Source organism: Centruroides sculpturatus, unplaced genomic scaffold (genome assembly GCF_000671375.1).
Source record: "Centruroides sculpturatus isolate CEXI.00-Female unplaced genomic scaffold, Cexi_2.0 scaffold5, whole genome shotgun sequence".
In the NCBI taxonomy this organism is placed as follows: domain Eukaryota; kingdom Metazoa; phylum Arthropoda; class Arachnida; order Scorpiones; family Buthidae; genus Centruroides; species Centruroides sculpturatus.
In genome coordinates, this window is record NW_019384397.1 from 768,636 (window position 1) to 788,185 (window position 19,550).

The 19,550-nt window shown below is 25.6% G+C and overlaps 1 protein-coding gene across 1 annotated transcript in view; it reads right to left on the reverse strand.

Annotated features, from left to right (window-relative positions):
* The window catches only part of LOC111618449 (coiled-coil domain-containing protein 125-like), a 33,041-nt gene extending 13,769 nt beyond the window's left edge, over window positions 1-19,272 (reverse strand). Inside the window, exons 1-5 of the mRNA XM_023359994.1 lie at window positions 18,544-19,272; window positions 17,503-17,573; window positions 15,181-15,267; window positions 9,780-9,937; window positions 3,854-3,936 (exon numbers count right to left, since the gene is read on the reverse strand). Of these exons, the coding sequence (XP_023215762.1) occupies window positions 3,854-3,936; window positions 9,780-9,937; window positions 15,181-15,267; window positions 17,503-17,573; window positions 18,544-18,910 (766 nt within the window). The 5' untranslated portion in view covers window positions 18,911-19,272. The remainder of the gene's footprint in view (window positions 1-3,853; window positions 3,937-9,779; window positions 9,938-15,180; window positions 15,268-17,502; window positions 17,574-18,543) is intronic.
* Between the last annotated feature and the right edge of the window lie 278 nt (window positions 19,273-19,550).

Genomic DNA, 19,550 nt, shown 5'->3' on the forward strand with positions numbered 1-19,550 from the left:
AGATTTTACGCTAACTATCGTCTGTACAGTATGTAAATTAGGTACAGTAAGTCTAATACAGTACTGTAATTTTATACATTTCTTGTGAAAGAAACATTTCTTATTCAACGGCGATTAAAATTATTTATATTAATGATGTCTCCAAAGTTCAACGAAGTTTTCGCAGAAAAATAACATCTGAAATCGCGGCTGCGGTTTGCTGCGCTGTTCCGCAACAAAAACAAGCTTGAGCAACGGTGATGTCGAATGGTGCACACTCAGTAAGTAATCCTACAATTTTTTGTTTATAGCGCAGTTTATATGGATTATTTCCAAAAACAATATACGTATTTTGGAAATGTTAAGTCGAATTAGTCTATAATTGATTAATTTTATGGAAGAAAACCTTTCAAACAGCCGTAGTCCTTAAACTTCACGTGTCAAATATGTGAGCCAATCACAGCCCAAGGATTCCTACGATGCGAAATTCGTATAACGAGGAATGTATCTTCGCATTATAGGGAGGTCTACTGTACATCATCAATAATATAAAATACTCTATACACACACAAAAACTACTTTATATGAATGTAAAAATAACATGAAGGAAATTTTCATTAGATCAAAATTCAAAGGATGACATAATCATGACTTCAGTATTGAGTTTCAAATTATCTAAGATTTACTTATATCTGCCATGTAACTGATATAATTTATTAAGCAAACGGAATATGGCTATGTATAGAATGCTATTTTTGTTGAATTAATAATTATTAATAATGAGCATTTATTTATTGTGACATTATCACTAAGCCAGGTTGTAATTTTTAAATACATTCTTAATTTATTTAATTTAAAATATATGTTCTCCATCTCAAATTAGTTGTGTCTTGCCCTTGTATATCATACTTTTCCTGATAACAACAGAGTTGGAATTACATAGATAACCAACACATTTGGGGGAAAATTTTTAAATTGAATTCATGACTTCCAGTCTAGACCAGAAGTTCATATACAACTAACTGGGGTCTCTTGCCCCTAAGCTTTACATATCTGATCTTGACTTTCATCCATCTAACACCATTCTTGAGATTAAGGAAGGATGGACAGATGAACAACAGTGGGATTTATAGGTCTACAATTTTTTCAAATTTCGGTCCAATAATATAAATAAACTGCAGGTAAACAATAGTGTCTGGTGAGAACCTCACAGGTTGCCATATAACAAATAAAAAGTAAAGCAAAATTCCAAATTTACTGTGAATTTAAATCCACTCATTTTATTAGTTTTACACATAAATAAAATTATTCTTTCTATTAATGAAGAGTGATGCTATTTAATTAATTAATTATGTAGAGAAAAATAGTTGTTTCTTTCATCATCAAAACTAATTTTGCCTGGGTTTCAGGCAAGATTTGATTCTGGAAGCAGTTGTGTAATTTCTGGTTTTTACAACTCTAATACATAAATACATAGGTATATGTATATTTATGTGACAGTGGTCCCAAGTTTGTTCATTAAAGTAATAAATTACAGAGCATACAAAATCTGGATCATGAGATTAGCTGACCAACTAATGTTCAACTAATTGACTTTTGGATTGCATCTACCTGACTTTTGAACCAATTATCTCTTTGATATCCCTCCTTTTCATAGAGGATCAACAGCCAATGTGAGGAGGTTTTTATTTTCTGTTGTTCCAATGATATTTTTGTTTTCTTCCTCTTTTTGAAGAGGAAGAAAATTATTATATTCCATAAACACCTCTCTTTTGAGAGGATATTTGTGGGTAGAAAGATGTTGAGTGAATGTTGCAATTTGAACTTTTATAAAAGTTCTTTTAATTAGTAAAAAAGTTCTTATAATTATTATTCTTTTATTTAATCAATTAAATTATAGAAATATTATTATTAATTTTATATTAAATTGCCTGTTGGTTATATTGATATATTTGGAATCCCATTAGCAAAATTACAAAATCAATATCACATCAATTTTAATTTAGCTTTTCAAGAAAGCAGATTTCACTAATAATAGAAATCGGAGATTAGTCTTAGTTTATGACTATTAATGATTTTTGGAACTGAATTTCTCTCTGAAATTTAATACATTTCTATATAATCACGTATTTTGATTAACTCCACTAATTGATTCTAGTAATTATACTAGAATTTAAGTCATACTAGAAGTTATAAATCATGTAAGTAATTGTAATAAATTTTTGTTTATACTGTATATTTAAAAATATACATTAAAAACTAAAATCTTTAAAATTAATTTTACAGTATGTTAGGCTCAAAGACTGGAAATGCTCATTGAGCAAAAAAATCAACCATAACACATTCTGACTTCTCAGATCCAGCCACCAGTTGTGTCCTCAGGATTTAATTTTGGGGAAGTCAAATTGAATGGATAAAAAAATTTTTAATGTAAATTCAATAAAATTCCCATCTTTTGTGACTGCTAATTCATAAAAAATAGAAGACACAACAAAATAAAAATAAAAAATATATTTTAATTAAGAAAAGATTTTAAGAAAATTTTCTGGTATTTGTTTTCCTTTTTCTTTGGAGGGTGCCAAGACTCTTGGCCTCCCTCAGAGAGTATTGCTGCCAGCCACAATACAAATTTCATGTCATGGCACTTTCAAAAATGCACACAAAGCATTTTGGCATATTCAATAAGAACACAAAACGTGTGTCAATATTCTTTTAATAATCAAATGTGATCTGGCAATGCAAAAATGTCACAATATGTTATGGAGTTAATACAGCCATAATGCAATGTGATAAAAATTCATTACTTATTTTTGAACAGATACTTTTAATAAAAAATTTATGTATAATTTTCACCAAAGGACTACTGCTGATCATGTTTATTATTAGAAAAACAATCATCAGCAAAATTTCCTGTCACAAAAAGTTATATAATGAAAAGAACCATAGTATAATAAATGTAACTCTTTATTTTCTTTTATAATTCATAGTGAATAAGACAATTTGCTGTTGATACCTACAAATGATTTTTTAAGTATCTAGGATTTTAAAGTTAGTTTATAGATTTAAGTCAAATAAGAAATTTATCTGAGAGTCACTTTGTCAATTGATTGCAAATTTGTTTTCAATAATGACACTCCGACAAAGAGGCAACCCCCAAATTTTTATATTAACATTAGTAAAAAATAATGATAAATAGAAGTTTCTGTCCTATAATTCTTTTTACCTCTATGTCCTTAATGTTTTACTTTTTTGTTTTTATACCATCTATTTGGATTCTTATTTAACAGAACTATATAGTATCAAAAACTAAATCAGTATAGTCTATACTGGTGTAGTTTCTGATTAGCAAAGAGAGGAAATCTTAGTCAAAAGGGAAAACAAAATATCTTTATTTTCATCTGTCTTTATTTTCTGTCCTATAAATTTAAGGCTTAGACATAGGTTAATAAGGCTGGCTTCTCAATGTAGATTAGAATTTGATTTTATTCTAAATAATAAAGAAACTTGTTACATATTTTTGCACATTATTATGTGCAAATGTACATGATGCAACGTGATATTTTTATCACATTGCATCATGGCTGCATTAATAAGCATCCACAACATATTGTGGCATTTTCACATTGTCAGATTGCATTTTTGTTGATTATTAAAAGAATATCAACATGAATTTTGCTTTGAGGTCTTATTGAATATACCAAAATGCATTATGTGCATTTTTGAAAGTGTCACAACATGAAATTTGCATTGTAACTATATCTGAGAAGTCAGAATATGTTGCAGTCAATTTTTTCACTCATTCAGCATTTTTGGTTTTTGAGCTTAACATATATATTAATAATTTAAATATTAAAAATTCAAAGTTTAAACTTACCCATGCGATTAGAAATTAATGACTTAATTGCATCTGCTTGTTCCTTAACAGTTATTGTTAATTCACTGTTTTCTTTAGCAACACTGTAGTTAAAATAAAATTATGTAAAATTAAATAAATGATTATTTATTTAATTTCTAAATTCTATTTATTTATTTTTAACTTTATAAATTAGTTTGTTACTTATTGTCACATCATTTTATTCTGAGAATTAATATTCATAACTACTTATAATTTTCAAAATATTTATATCTAAAAGCAAACAAATCCAAAATCAAGTAAGTAAAAACACAACAAAATTGCTTTATTGGCATTTTTACTTTAAAAAATTAGTCTAAATCCATTTAAATTTTATTTTGTATTTAATGATATCTCTGAGAGAATGATTCTTAACTTTTTAGATGCTCATACTGCTTGAATTTTAAAAATACACTTTAGTACCCTCAAAACAAAAAAANAAAAGAACCATAGTATAATAAATGTAACTCTTCATTTTCTTTTATAATTCACAGTGAAGAAGACAATTTGCTGTTGATACCTACAAATGATTTTTTAAGTATCTAGGATTTTAAAGTTAGTTTATAGATTTAAGTCAAATAAGAAATTTATTTGAGAGTCACTTCGTCAATTGATTGCAAATTTGTTTTCAATAATGACACTCTGACAAAGAGGCAACCCCCAAATTTTTATATTAACATTAGTAAAAAATAATGATAAATAGAAGTTTCTGCCCTATAATTCTTTTTACCTCTATGTCCTTAATGTTTTACTTTTTTGTTTTTATACCATCTATTTGGATCTTATTTAACAGGACTATATAGTATCAAAAACTAAATCAGTATAGTCTATACTGGTGTAGTTTCTGATTAGCAAAGAGAGGAAGTCTTAGTCAAAAGGGAAAACAAAATATCTTTATTTTCTGTCCTATAAATTTAAGGCTTAGACATAGGTTAATAAGGCTGGTTTCTCAATGTAAATCAGAATTTGATTTTATTCTAAATAATAAAGAAACTTGTTACATATTTTTGCACATTATTATGTGCAAATGTACATGATGCAACGTGATATTTTTATCACATTGCATCATGGCTGCATTAATAAGCATCCACAACATATTGTGGCATTTTCACATTGTCAGATTGCATTTTTGTTGATTATTACAAAAATATCAACATGAATTTTGCTTTGAGATTTTTGAAAGTGTCACAACATGAAATTTGCATTGTAGCTATATCTGAGAAGTCAGAATATGTTGCAGTCAATTTTTTCACTCATTGAGCATTTTTGGTCTTTGAGCTTAACATATATATTAATAATTTAAATATTAAAAATTTAAAGTTTAAACTTACCCATGCGATTAGAAATTAATGACTTAATTGCATCTGCTTGTTCCTTAACAGTTATTGTTAATTCACTGTTTTCTTTGGCAACACTATAGTTAAAATAAAATTATGTAAAATTAAATAAATGATTATTTATTTAATTTCTAAATTCTATTTATTTATTTTTAACTTTATAAATTAGTTTGTTACTTATTGTCACATCATTTTATTCTGAGAATTAATATTCATAACTACTTATAATTTTCAAAATATTTATATCTAAAAGCAAACAAATCCAAAATCAAGTAAGTAAAAACACAACAAAATTGCTTTATTGGCATTTTTACTTTAAAAAATTAGTCTAAATCCATTTAAATTTTATTTTGTATTTAATGATATCTCTGAGAGAATGATTCTTAACTTTTTAGATGCTCATACTGCTTGAATTTTAAAAATACACTTTAGTACCCTCAAAACAAAAAAATTCTTCTTGTTCTCATGTATTTAAGTCTTTGTTTTAGAAGTAATTAAGCAATTAAAAAAGAAAATTTATCTGTAACCTTTCATTAACATAAAAAAATTTAGATCTAGATTAGGGATTTCTAACTTTAAAAATACCTAAATATCAATATTAAATTTTATTTTTTTAAATAAAGACTCAGTTCTTAACAAAAAAAGATTTTAATATTTTAAAAACTTGATTAACTGTATTCTTNACCTAAATATCAATATTAAATTTTATTTTTTTAAATAAAGACTCAGTTCTTAACAAAAAAAGATTTTAATATTTTAAAAACTTGATTAACTGTATTCTTAATAAATTAAATAGGGGCATGTCATGGCATCAGTTGCCATGCAACATTCTCCAGTCAAGTGTGAAAGACCTCCACTAATATGCACTAAATCAAGAAGTAGAAGGGAACAACCTGCTTGTCTAACACCAAACAGATTTTAATATGTATGCTGACAATGATATATACAAATTGTTTTCAGCTGGCATCAATTCCCAAATGGAAAAAGAATCACAGCACCTACAGCAATCTCCAGGTAAGTTAAATGACCTATGTATAACTTTATTAATCAACCCAAGTAAATCACCAGACATTTCAACAACAGATCTATGGAATAAAATGACAATTTAATTAATACTTCTAACGAAAAACTATCTAACCAAATATCTTCAATAAAAGATTACCTAACTCAATACACAAGAGTATTTGAGAATCTGATAAACAGTTCCAAAAAATAGAAGAAATTATATATAATTCAGTAATAAACCCAATCATTTACTATGCATGTCCAGTTTGGGGATTAGACTATTTATATAAATTGAATGATTTCATGTTTATTTTCTTCAAAGATTATTCCATTTAGAAAGAACTGTCCCTGGATATGCTATCCACCATGAAACTGAATTTGATGTTTTCCTTTCTTCCTTAAACACATAATCAAATTTTACTACCGGATAAAACTTTGAAGCGATAATATAACTTTCTTACAACAAGAATAAATTAAACAAAGTAAAAAATTAAAGACTGAACAATTATGGTAGAACAAGTTTAATAAAATCCTGCACTCTTTTGGAGTGACAGACTTGATGTTCGAAAACAATATACCAGACTGGAAATATAGATACACAATGTTGATTAATTTGGCAATAGATAACCTATGTCAATGTAATTATCAACCTTGGTACTTGAAAATATTAAACACATCATCAGTTCAGCCATACATAGTGAAATTAGTGAATATCAATGTGAAAAGATTAGTAATTCAACTGTGTATTAATAAAAACTCACTATTTATCAGAAATGCATATATAAACTTCTCAGGTAATGAATTTTATTGGTGTAAATCCAAGGACTTTTCAATGTTTCATTCGCTGTGGGAATGTCAGACTTTCAGACATGCATAATTTGTTTGGCATCTTGCAAATGTTTCAATGTAGCATACCTTTTGACTTTAGAAATATAAAAAAATCTTGAGAAAAATGATTTATATAGATTGTACAATTATTTTGTTAAAATCATGGAATTGCAAAGGAAATCTAAATTATAACCCAAAATGTGTTAAAAATTACAAGGGATAAGATTTAGAGAGGTCATTTGAAAAGAATCTGAATTCTTGTTTTGTGTTAAAGAGATTAGTAAGTTTATTGTAACAAAGATCTTTGACTAACCTAAATAATTTGTAATAACATTTTCTGTTGCTTGTAAATGAAAAAAAGAAAAAAATTTTAAAGTTTTGTACTTTTAAGACCTATGTAATTTCCCCAGGCAACAGGGACATTTTTCTCTTTTTTGCTAATAAAGATTGATTGATTGAATTTAAAAAAATTTTTTTTTTATCAAAAGAAGAAAATTTATTTATATCTCAGAAAACGTCTTACAGCAGTCTTGCACCCTTGATGTGTGTGCTACTTCAAGTTAAAACTATTATCTAAGATAAGGTGCATGCTTGAAAACATTTAAGTATTAAATTTTTTCAAAAATCTAAATCTAAACAATTATTGATGTTTGTAGTTTATCTACATTCTGGTCTTTATCTCAGTATTTATTTATAACAGAAAAATAATTCATTAAATAGTAATCTGTTTCTACATATTGAAATTTTTAGAAAAATAATATTTCTCTTTATTTTCTCTCTATGCATGTCATCATTTTATTGTAAAATATGTGACAGTTTACAAATGGCAGTTTTCATAATTATTTACACTAATTACAGCAAGTACATAATGGGACTTCTAAGAAAAAGATACTGCCATAAGAAAGGTGAAAATATTTACATCAAGAGCTAAATTGTAAATAATGAAAAATTAGATGTATTTATGATAATCATTAAAGATTCTACATCTTGTATTATTCCAAATATATTTATTGGATTATCTTTCTTTGCAGAATAATTATCTTTTAGAAGAAAATCCATATAAAAGTAACCTGATGATCCTGTTACATTTGTCCACTATTAGTTTTTTACAAAGAATTCTGAAATATTACAAAAATAATTTTTTTTAAATCTTTGAGATGTAAAAATCTCTAAAATTTTGAGAAAAGAAAGTGATGGATTGGCCTCTATCTTTCTAACCATTCATCTTTATGTTAAGCATGTCTGCAACTAACAAGAAGGTCACATGTTCGGATCTCTGATTTGAACAAAACTTGGCGAGCACATAGCCTTAAACACAAACAGCTCCTTGTTAAAATAATAGGACCCACTTCTAAACCATCTTATAAGCTAAACACTCAATTTATAGAGGCTCAAATAACAAACCTCTAAAAATTGTGTGTTTAGCTTATGTCTTTAGAAGTTTCATGTCTTTTTGGAATGGCAATAGCTGAATGGATAAGACACTAGGCATTGGTGCTACATGATGTAGGTTTGTACCTTTACAATTTTAATTTTTTTTCTTAAAATAATAAAATAATTATGTTACACATAATCATATCATTAGCATTATTATTACAATTATTATTTCTCACATTTAAAGTTTATAAAACAAGAGAAGTCATGTAACTCCAGTTTCTAGTGTATTATCCACTCAGCTATCACCATTCCAAGGAGATGTAAAACTTCTAAAGAAAGCTAAACACTCAATTTTCAGAGATCTGTTTTTCAGAAATGCTTGAGATGTAGGTTCTATTATTTGAACAAGGAGTTGTTTGTGTATAGGTCCACATCAGTGTTTCTCAATGAGGACGATATCGCCGCCATGTGGGTGTTTTTCCATGTTGAGGGGGCGATTTGTAACAATTTATATTTTGGGGGGGCAAAAAACAATTTTCTGGGCGATATAGTAAAACATTACATTAAGAATAATTAGATATTTTATTTGTTATATCGTACAATAATTAAACAAATAACATTATACTAGTCACTAGTTTATTCAATGCGGTACGAATTTGGGGTTAGCCTTGGCCCTCGGCATTGAAATTTTGAAGTGAAGAGGGAAATACTACATAACGGTTTTATTGAAGGGGGCGATGATTCATTAGAGGTTGAGAAACACTAGTCTACATGTTCACCTAGTTTTGTTTGAATCAGAAACTCAAATGTCTTACACTCTCCTTGTAAGTCATAAAAATCTTCTTAATGTAATGAAAAATATTGTTTTAATTTTTCTAAAACCTGCAATAATTCTCTTCAAAATGAATGTTTTGAGCATATGCATATCTTCATGATGTGCAATTTTTTAATTTTTGGAATAGGCGTTCTCTTACAAGCATTCCAATGCATGGAAACCTGGTGATGACCGTTAAAAATGGAAGAAAACATTCATTTTGAAGAGAATTATTGGTGGTTTTAGATAATTACTTATTTATTTATTTAATGTTTTATTTTATTTTATCTGAAAAGTTATGTTTTAGTTCTACTTTTCATAACTGGACTTTTTAATTAAGTAGAATCAAGAACAACTTGTAAATACCAGAAGTTTTTTTGTGATAATTATCTATCACAAAGTTTTTTGTGATAGATAATTATCACAAAAAACTTTTATCCTAAAAAAAAAATTCATGTTTTTACTGTATGATCCATATGAGAAATAATTTAAAATTTCTCACAAGTTTCTTATAATAATAAAATTATATACTGAAAAAATTGATTACCTGTTATATCTTTCAAGCCAATTACGTTGACTTTCTGTTAACTGGCTTTCAGTGTAATTTAAAGTAAATTGTAATGAATTTACTTCCTTCTGAAGTTGTGAACATTCATTTTTTATAGTTTTTTCTACAGATTTGTTTTCTTGTTCAATTGCATTTAGCTGGAATAAAAACTTATAATATAATTTATATAATAAATATTGTAAAATGAATATAAACTATATTTTAAGATATCCTTTAATAATAATTCTTATTAAAAAATATATAAACATACTATAATTTTCTGATTCTGTATTACAATCGAAATATATTTCACACTTTTCATATTCAATTTATTTACTTTATTATATAACTTTTTATATTATTAAAAATTAGATCATTATAAAAGAAATGAGCAATTATTTATGTGACATCATTACAATGACAGGCTGCAATTTTTTGTCAGTGTTCTCAATTTTTTAGTCGTGTCTAACCCCTGTACATCATACTTTTCCTGTTAGCAATAATCATGCCAGTCATCTATCTAATTCCATTCAGGGAAAATTTTTGAATTAAAATAGTATTCATTTTGCCCCAGAAGTTTGTATATACTTAATCTGGACCTCCTGCCCCTAAGCCTTCCATATCTGGTCTCAAATTTCATCTATCTAACTACATTCTTGAGATTAAGGAAGGACAGACAGCCAGACAGTGGAAATTTATAGGTCTCAATTTTTTCAAATTACATCCCAAAAATATATTTGATAAGAAAATAAAAAGAATTCCTAAGAATAAGAGATTGTAAAAAAATAGTAAGTATAGCAATTATTGAAAGCTACCAAAAATTCAATATAGAAATAGAGCATAAAAATAAAAGAAAAAAAAAAGGAATATTTTAAAGTTATTAGTATTAAAAAATATCTCTACTTTCTTCATGAAAGATGCTTTGAGCAGAAAACTTTATAGAAAAATATATTATTATTGACTGCTTAATGAAAATAAAACTAAAATAAAATTTAATAATAGCATAAAACTTAATTTCTATTATCTGATAAATCTATACTAATATTATAAAGAGGTAAAGTTTGTAAGTAGGAGGTAATCTCCGAAACTACTCATCCAATTTCAAAAATTCTTTCATCAATATTTAGAATGGACCTTCAGGGTGGACATAGGCTGTATATTATTCCATTAAACATTCATATAAATTAAAAGATATCATCTAGGTAAGCATTATATTTTTGGTGTCAGGGGCAAGATGCGTACGTATACGAGATAGGTAACTGCGCGGCGCAGTTGCATGGTCGGCGAGATATGCAGTGAATGTGTCCAAACTTGTGCTGAACATTGTCACAAACTTAATTCCATGCAGGCGAAACTGCAGGCACAGTTAGTGTTAAATAAAATACATTGAATATATAAAAAATTATGAATAGTAGAAACTAATATAAAAATTTTTTATATAAGTTTAAAAATATATTGATATACAATTTATAATTAAAATAGCTAATTGTTCTATACTTTCTTTTTCAATTTGAAGCAGTTTATAATATAATCAAGTCTTTTACATAAGTTTCCTTTAATTACAGATTAAGAAACATTATTATGATATTCATAACTTAGTGTCCTAAAGATAAGTGTATAGCTTGAAAGTGACTAAATTTTCTAATATATTTTCACTCCCAGAAAAACAGCAGAAATTGAATTTACTTTTAGAGTTTTCTCATTTTTTTGATAATAGAATAAATTAGATTATTATTTTTTTCATATTTAAGTACCATGATAAAAGAATAGAATAGTTAATATTAATGCAGTTAGTTTAATCTAAGTAATATTCTTATTTATTTATTTCTTTTCTTTAATGGAATAGCAAACAATTAATACTCTAAACTTCTTATAATTTTACAGTAACCAAATTTTGAAAATTTACTTAAAAAGAATTTAAGTAAGGTTAAAAATTAAAAATAAATAATGACAAATTAAATAACACATTTTTAAAAAATTAATTTTCTATATATTTGTATTATTGTATTAGCAATTCCAAATTATTAAATAGTAATGATGTATCTATATAAATGCATATTTAAATTGTTTATATACCTTGCTATTACTGATAGTAATGTAAAATATAAAAATAAAATAAAATAACATGCAGTAGAGTCTTGTTTTACACAGTACTCTACTGCAGATTCATATTTTAATGATTATGTTAACTCTTGGATGCACAGGAGTAATTCTAACTAGTAATGCATTACTAGTTAGAATTACTCCTGTGCATCCAAGAGTTACAAGTACATTTTACTTTGCTCGTACAAGTAAAATGTTTTAAACACATTTTAACATTTTTCTATTAATTGTAAATAATTGTATAAGTATCTAGGCAATTATTTGCAAAAACTTTAGAAACACAAATTTACATGATGTTTTGTGCAATACCTGTTAATACACAAACACCCATATAAAACAAGACAATTTCATGCTGCTTTTGGAAAATTACTGTCTAAAAAATTGTAATTAGAACCATAAAATTTACTATGTTAATGTTATTAATAAAAATATAAATGAATATAAAATGTTCTGTTCTATTTTAAAAAATAACTACTACTATATCCTACTACTATACCAAAATTCTAATTTTTAAATGGATATTTCAATAAAATCTTTGCAGATGTTTAATAATTTTTGTTTCAATTATTAATAACAGGAATACACATTATTTAAAAGCTTAATATATACAGTAGAGCATCGATTATCCGACTCAATTGAGGACTGGGGTTGGTTGGATAACTGAAAAAACGGATAACCGAAAAATATGAAAAAATACATTATTAGTATAGTATATTAGTATATCTCATGTAATTAGTATATTAGTATATCGCTATTAACCTACTTCGCATTGAATTTTCATCGATGTTAAGCCTAACAAAAATTTTTTTAAAATAATAATCGTTGCTATTGTATCGTTAAAAATTAGAAAATTAAGCCTCTAAGTACTGGCTCCCTTTCATGGTCAAGCCATGTTGCCAGCTAAAACACGTAAAAATACTATTAAAGTAGCCAAGACATAGCCAAATATTGTAGCGCCACATCACTAGCGGACATTTGAATTTGCCAACTAGAACAGTCGGTTAACCGATGTGATGGTTAATTGGGGTCGGATAATCGATGCCCTACTGTATTAAGTTCTATAAAATTAAATCAAATTATATACCTTGTAAAACACAACACTTCTACAACATGGTTTTGTTCTAACACAGTCCAAAAATTGGGGAAATCCACCATACAAAATTTCACAACTTTTAATTGCAAATTACTTTATTCAATGTTTTTATTCAAGTAAGCATTCATGTTATAAAATAGTTCATTGTATAATAAATATTCATTTTATCAAGGGAAAAAACCATGTACAAAATATAAAAGTCATTTACAAAGCCATGTATTTTATAAAATTGTGTACTTTGTCTATGACTTTGCAATGGGCTCACAATTATTCAAGAACTAATCAAACTATATGGGTGGACATAAAAACTAGATAAGTGAATTAACAATTTCAATACTGTTTAAAGTAAATCAGCAAATCAGTGATACATATGCAANAAGCACAACATATATTCTTGAAGCAGTAATTGAAAGCGAAATGAATGACGTTCTTAAATTTAAAAAACTTCCACATCATTCTTATTTGTTCATTGTTCTAAGTTAAAAATTGTTGGCTACTTGAACCTAGTATTTGTTTGGTATATTTATCTGAATTCTTTCATTATGCTTTTCTACATAAAAAAATCTTATACTTTGACACTTTAGTGCTTCAATTAGCCAATGATATAAAGCTGGATTATTCCCAAGCTATAACTGTACAAACTATTGATTGTTTAAATAAGCAAATTACATAATTTAACCTAAAGGTAAGTAGGTAGGCCACTATCTATCTCACGCTAAGATTAATAATTATAAATTAAATTTGATTTAAATCAATTATTAAACAATCATATTATGTAATTTTATTATTTAATTATTAACATAATAGTAGTCCATAATAAAATTATATATAAAAATAAAGACTATGTTTACCACACCAAAATATTATCTATTTAAAGAACAAGATAACTACTGTCTATCAATGTTAAATGATTTTTAGTTACTTATAATATTATTGCAAGCACTTTCAACATTTTATAAATGTCATTTTCATGCAAAGAAGAGAATGTAATTTTGGAACATTAGAATAAAATTTAAATACAAACATTAACTATTAAGAAATCATCTTCAGGATTTATATCTTTGATTAATTGATTATTGGGTAATATTTTATGTTTATATTTATATACAGGATGTTAGAATAAAAACATTCAGCATTTATATGATAGATAAGCATACACTATATCAAGTAATAATAACCTTAGTAAACATAGTTCAAAAACTCAACCATTTCTGACATATTAACAATTGTACATGTTAGTATCATGAATAGCTTATTGGCATATGTGTGTCAAATATGATATGAAAAAAAGGGACAATTTTGACAAATTTTTTCCTTGATATTTACAGAAAGTGTTCCAGATAGCATTCTTCCATTTCTCAGCATGCTTGGCATCATCTTAGAGTTACAAAAATTCCAGGTGTTTATGAGATTATCTTAGAAACAGCTGCATTTTCAATCAATATTTACCAAAGTTTTTTTGTTACTCAGTATGATGAATTTTATCTACCTTAATGAAATTTTTTTAACACTGTATTTATATATATCAAGCTCTAGTGCAGGAATTAGCAACTTAAATTTTATGATTACTATACCAAAATTAAACAATGCAAGGCTCAATGCAACATCAAATATGAATTTAGAAATATGAATAAATCTGATTTTGTAACTAAGATTTTACAACAATTTAGAGGCCTAAATGCTGAGAAATTTCTAAATCATTCTATGAATTTATTACAATTTATTTCTTAAAGTCTATAATTATTAGCAAATAAAAAGTATATTAAGTTGGTTTTCTGTATTTTATGCACAAAATATAAAAAAATAAATAGTTTATTTGCTTAAATTAAATAGATTAAAGTTTTATAGTTTTGAAATTTGAAAATATACAATGTGTTTTGCAAGTAGTTTTGCATTTGACTGACTACTTATTACATTTCAATCCCCTGAAATATTTTAATTGTACTTATATTTTTCATTTATTATATAGTATAAAACTAATTATTTATATATCTTGTATCTACGTATACTAAAACTAAATGCACCAAAGTATGTATCTATGTACAAACATGAGAAATGTATTTGTACAGATGTGCATACATAAGAGCATTCTTTAAATAACCACATGATAAAATACAAAGTTATTAAAATCAATATACTGTACCTACTAATGTGCATTATTTTGCATATGTGTATATATAAAAATAATTGAAATTTTATAATTACCTGTTTAGCAAGAACTTCACTTGCTTTATATTTACCATATAATAATTTTCTAGTGACTTCTAAATCACTACTTAATTTTTCTATTTTCTGAAATAAAATATATTAATTTCGTTTTTTTGCTTTTAAAATTTATTTAAAAATAAAAGATAAATAGCTTTAGAATAAATAATAATTATAATTATATAAAGTATATTTTGTTTTTATAATTTAAAATAAATAAATAAATTCTATATAAGTTTACGACAATGTGGAAATTTTTTTTAAATTTTGTATCATAAATTCATTCATTTTTTAAAACATTAAAACTGAATTCTCTTCATAAAAAGTTCACTTTTAGCAAATAAATAAACCAAACAACTGCTTAGTTTAAATTGTAACATTTTTATTAGTTTTATGAACTTTTAAAAATGATGTTATTCATTATGATAAGTATTCTATAAAGATGAGCAAACAACAGAAAATATGTTTTTTTTTTGTTTTTGAAAAGCAAGAAGCACAACATATATTCTTGAAGCAGTAATTGAAAGCGAAATGAATGACGTTCTTAAATTTAAAAAACTTCCACATCATTCTTATTTGTTCATTGTTCTAAGTTAAAAATTGTTGGCTACTTGAACCTAGTATTTGTTTGGTATATTTATCTGAATTCTTTCATTATGCTTTTCTACATAAAAAAATCTTATACTTTGACACTTTAGTGCTTCAATTAGCCAATGATATAAAGCTGGATTATTCCCAAGCTATAACTGTACAAACTATTGATTGTTTAAATAAGCAAATTACATAATTTAACCTAAAGGTAAGTAGGTAGGCCACTATCTATCTCACGCTAAGATTAATAATTATAAATTAAATTTGATTTAAATCAATTATTAAACAATCATATTATGTAATTTTATTATTTAATTATTAACATAATAGTAGTCCATAATAAAATTATATATAAAAATAAAGACTATGTTTACCACACCAAAATATTATCTATTTAAAGAACAAGATAACTACTGTCTATCAATGTTAAATGATTTTTAGTTACTTATAATATTATTGCAAGCACTTTCAACATTTTATAAATGTCATTTTCATGCAAAGAAGAGAATGTAATTTTGGAACATTAGAATAAAATTTAAATACAAACATTAACTATTAAGAAATCATCTTCAGGATTTATATCTTTGATTAATTGATTATTGGGTAATATTTTATGTTTATATTTATATACAGGATGTTAGAATAAAAACATTCAGCATTTATATGATAGATAAGCATACACTATATCAAGTAATAATAACCTTAGTAAACATAGTTCAAAAACTCAACCATTTCTGACATATTAACAATTGTACATGTTAGTATCATGAATAGCTTATTGGCATATGTGTGTCAAATATGATATGAAAAAAAGGGACAATTTTGACAAATTTTTTCCTTGATATTTACAGAAAGTGTTCCAGATAGCTTTCTTCCATTTCTCAGCATGCTTGGCATCATCTTAGAGTTACAAAAATTCCAGGTGTTTATGAGATTATCTTAGAAACAGCTGCATTTTCAATCAATATTTACCAAAGTTTTTTTGTTACTCAGTATGATGAATTTTATCTACCTTAATGAAATTTTTTTAACACACTGTATTTATATGTATCAAGCTCTAGTGCAGGAATTAGCAACTTAAATTTTATGATTACTATACCAAAATTAAACAATGCAAGGCTCAATGCAACATCAAATATGAATTTAGAAATATGAATAAATCTGATTTTGTAACTAAGATTTTACAACAATTTAGAGGCCTAAATGCTGAGAAATTTCTAAATCATTCTATGAATTTATTACAATTTATTTCTTAAAGTCTATAATTATTAGCAAATAAAAAGTATATTAAGTTGGTTTTCTGTATTTTATGCACAAAATATAAAAAAATAAATAGTTTATTTGTTTAAATTAAATAGATTAAAGTTTTATAGTTTTGAAATTTGAAAATATACAATGTGTTTTGCAAGTAGTTTTGCATTTGACTGACTACTTATTACATTTCAATCCCCTGAAATATTTTAATTGTAATAGTATTTTTGATTAATTAAAATGTTAACTTCCAAATAGTATAGCTGAAAATACTTTTGTAATTGTATAAATCATTTAAACTACTGCCATAGGCTCCTAAATGTTGTTCCACTTAGTGCTCCTGGATCTTTAAATCCTCCACACAATGTAAACTAATATGGATTACCTTTTACATCAATAATTATTAACATAATATTTTACAGCATTTTATTAATTTAAATAATATTTCTATTACTGTAATTATTAAATTTCTTATATTACCTCATATGCTAATTTTAATTCTTCTTTTAGATTAGAAATTACTTTTTCGGAACTGGAATCATCGATAGTATCTAATTTTATAAAATTAAATGTCATTATTACAGATATAAATTATATAAATTAATGATTTTAAAACTCAACAGTCACAATATAATGTTAATATAATCCACCCATAAAATATAAATTACAACTGATTCTTTTATCAAAACTCAACAAGAATTAAACAGAAGAAACTGAAGTTTTACATTTCAATAATTAACAAAAGGAATCAGCTTCAATTGTATTTCCATTAGAATAGAAAAGTTTCTTCCTCTTTCTGAATAGTTACAATTGAATGATTTTTTTTTTATTGCTATCAAAATTTGCATTTTAAGTAACTTCAAAAGTTGGTATCCTATTTAGTAACAATATCAAGCTAATACATTCTGAAAACAATTTTAAAAATTAAATTTTTATTGGTCATGTTTTCTGAGAATGGTTGTTGGGGGATGGTGAGGTGGGATCACCGCACCATAAACATTAGACAACTTTTTAAAATGGTATGAGTTAAATTTGATAAAAATTATGTTTTAAAAAATTATTTTTCAATTATATTCAATACATGAGTACAATTATTTCAAGCAAATTTTATATTTGTTAGAAATAAATAGTTAATTATTATATATAATTACTAGCTTTTTTTAATGATATTCTTCTAAGATGTTTTCGACATGTAGATCAACAGTACTTTTTTTAATTATAAGATTTAAAAAACAAAAATAAACTAAACATTTTCTTCAGTTATTATATGTATATTATTAATTAAACAATCAGTAATCTAGTAGAATAAAATACAATGTGTGTATAAAATAGTAAAGCATCACAATAAAAGTAATGTAGACAATATTAATGAAGATATTCTAATATATATAACATTATTATTATTATTATTTTCATATAATATTTTACTAAATCTAATCATATTTTATTAAATTTTTTGAGAAAGATTTTACATAAATAGAAATTAATTATAAAAATAAATACTTGTTTGAATATAATTACCGAAACAATTAGAATTTCTTTTTGTTTGAAATATTTTTTTCAGTTCTAAACTAAATGTTTCTCTTTCTTCTTCGATCAAGTCACATAACTCTTCCGAATTAGCACTGTCAGAATATTCTGAAGATAATGAATGAATTCCTAAAGGAGAAATTCTCTTGGTGTCATCTTTTGCATCACATAAATATGCAAAATGAGGAAACTTATTTTTACAAGAAAGGTCTTTACAAGAAGTACAAAAGTTTGGTATCCCTCCCGGTTTTAAACCCGAACCGTATCCCAGATCGCCAAGTAACAAATTATCTTCTATTTCTAACTCGGATATGCTACTAGAAGCAGACATATTTATTGACATCTTTGCTTTGATCATTTTAAAATCATTTTATTGGACGAGAATTAATCATGCGGTACGAACGTATTTACTGACATAATTATGATATATCGGTAACGTATAATTCGCGTGCGTCATTAATATTATCTTAAACTGTATGATAAAAAATTGAATTTACTATATTTATCAGCTTCATTGATGTGAAATTTAGAAACTGGAGTAAATCATTACTTATTTTTTTTAAATGATAATTATTATCTATAAAGAACTGACATAAGCTTATCTCGTTGGCACGTTTTCTTTCATTCTCTAAGTTTCCGAGGTTTTAAAACAATAATTATCTCGATAAAGTTACATAACATGATACACGTGTCATTCGTCAGCCATATTTCCGGTTAAAAACACGGCATGAAAACGAATAAGCTGCACTCTGGTGTCATTTTAGCGAGTTAATAATTATATTATTATTAATATAAATTGTATGTATATTAATATTAAATACTATCGAAATATTTTTACATTTTAAATTTAAAAAATTATTATGCAATATTACATACAAAGCATAACGTAAAGATGCTTAAAATATAATTCTATCATTAATCCAAAAATAATAATGCACGAAAGATTGTATCAAAGCTGCTTTTTTGTTTGTTTATATAAAATTTATATATTGAATATT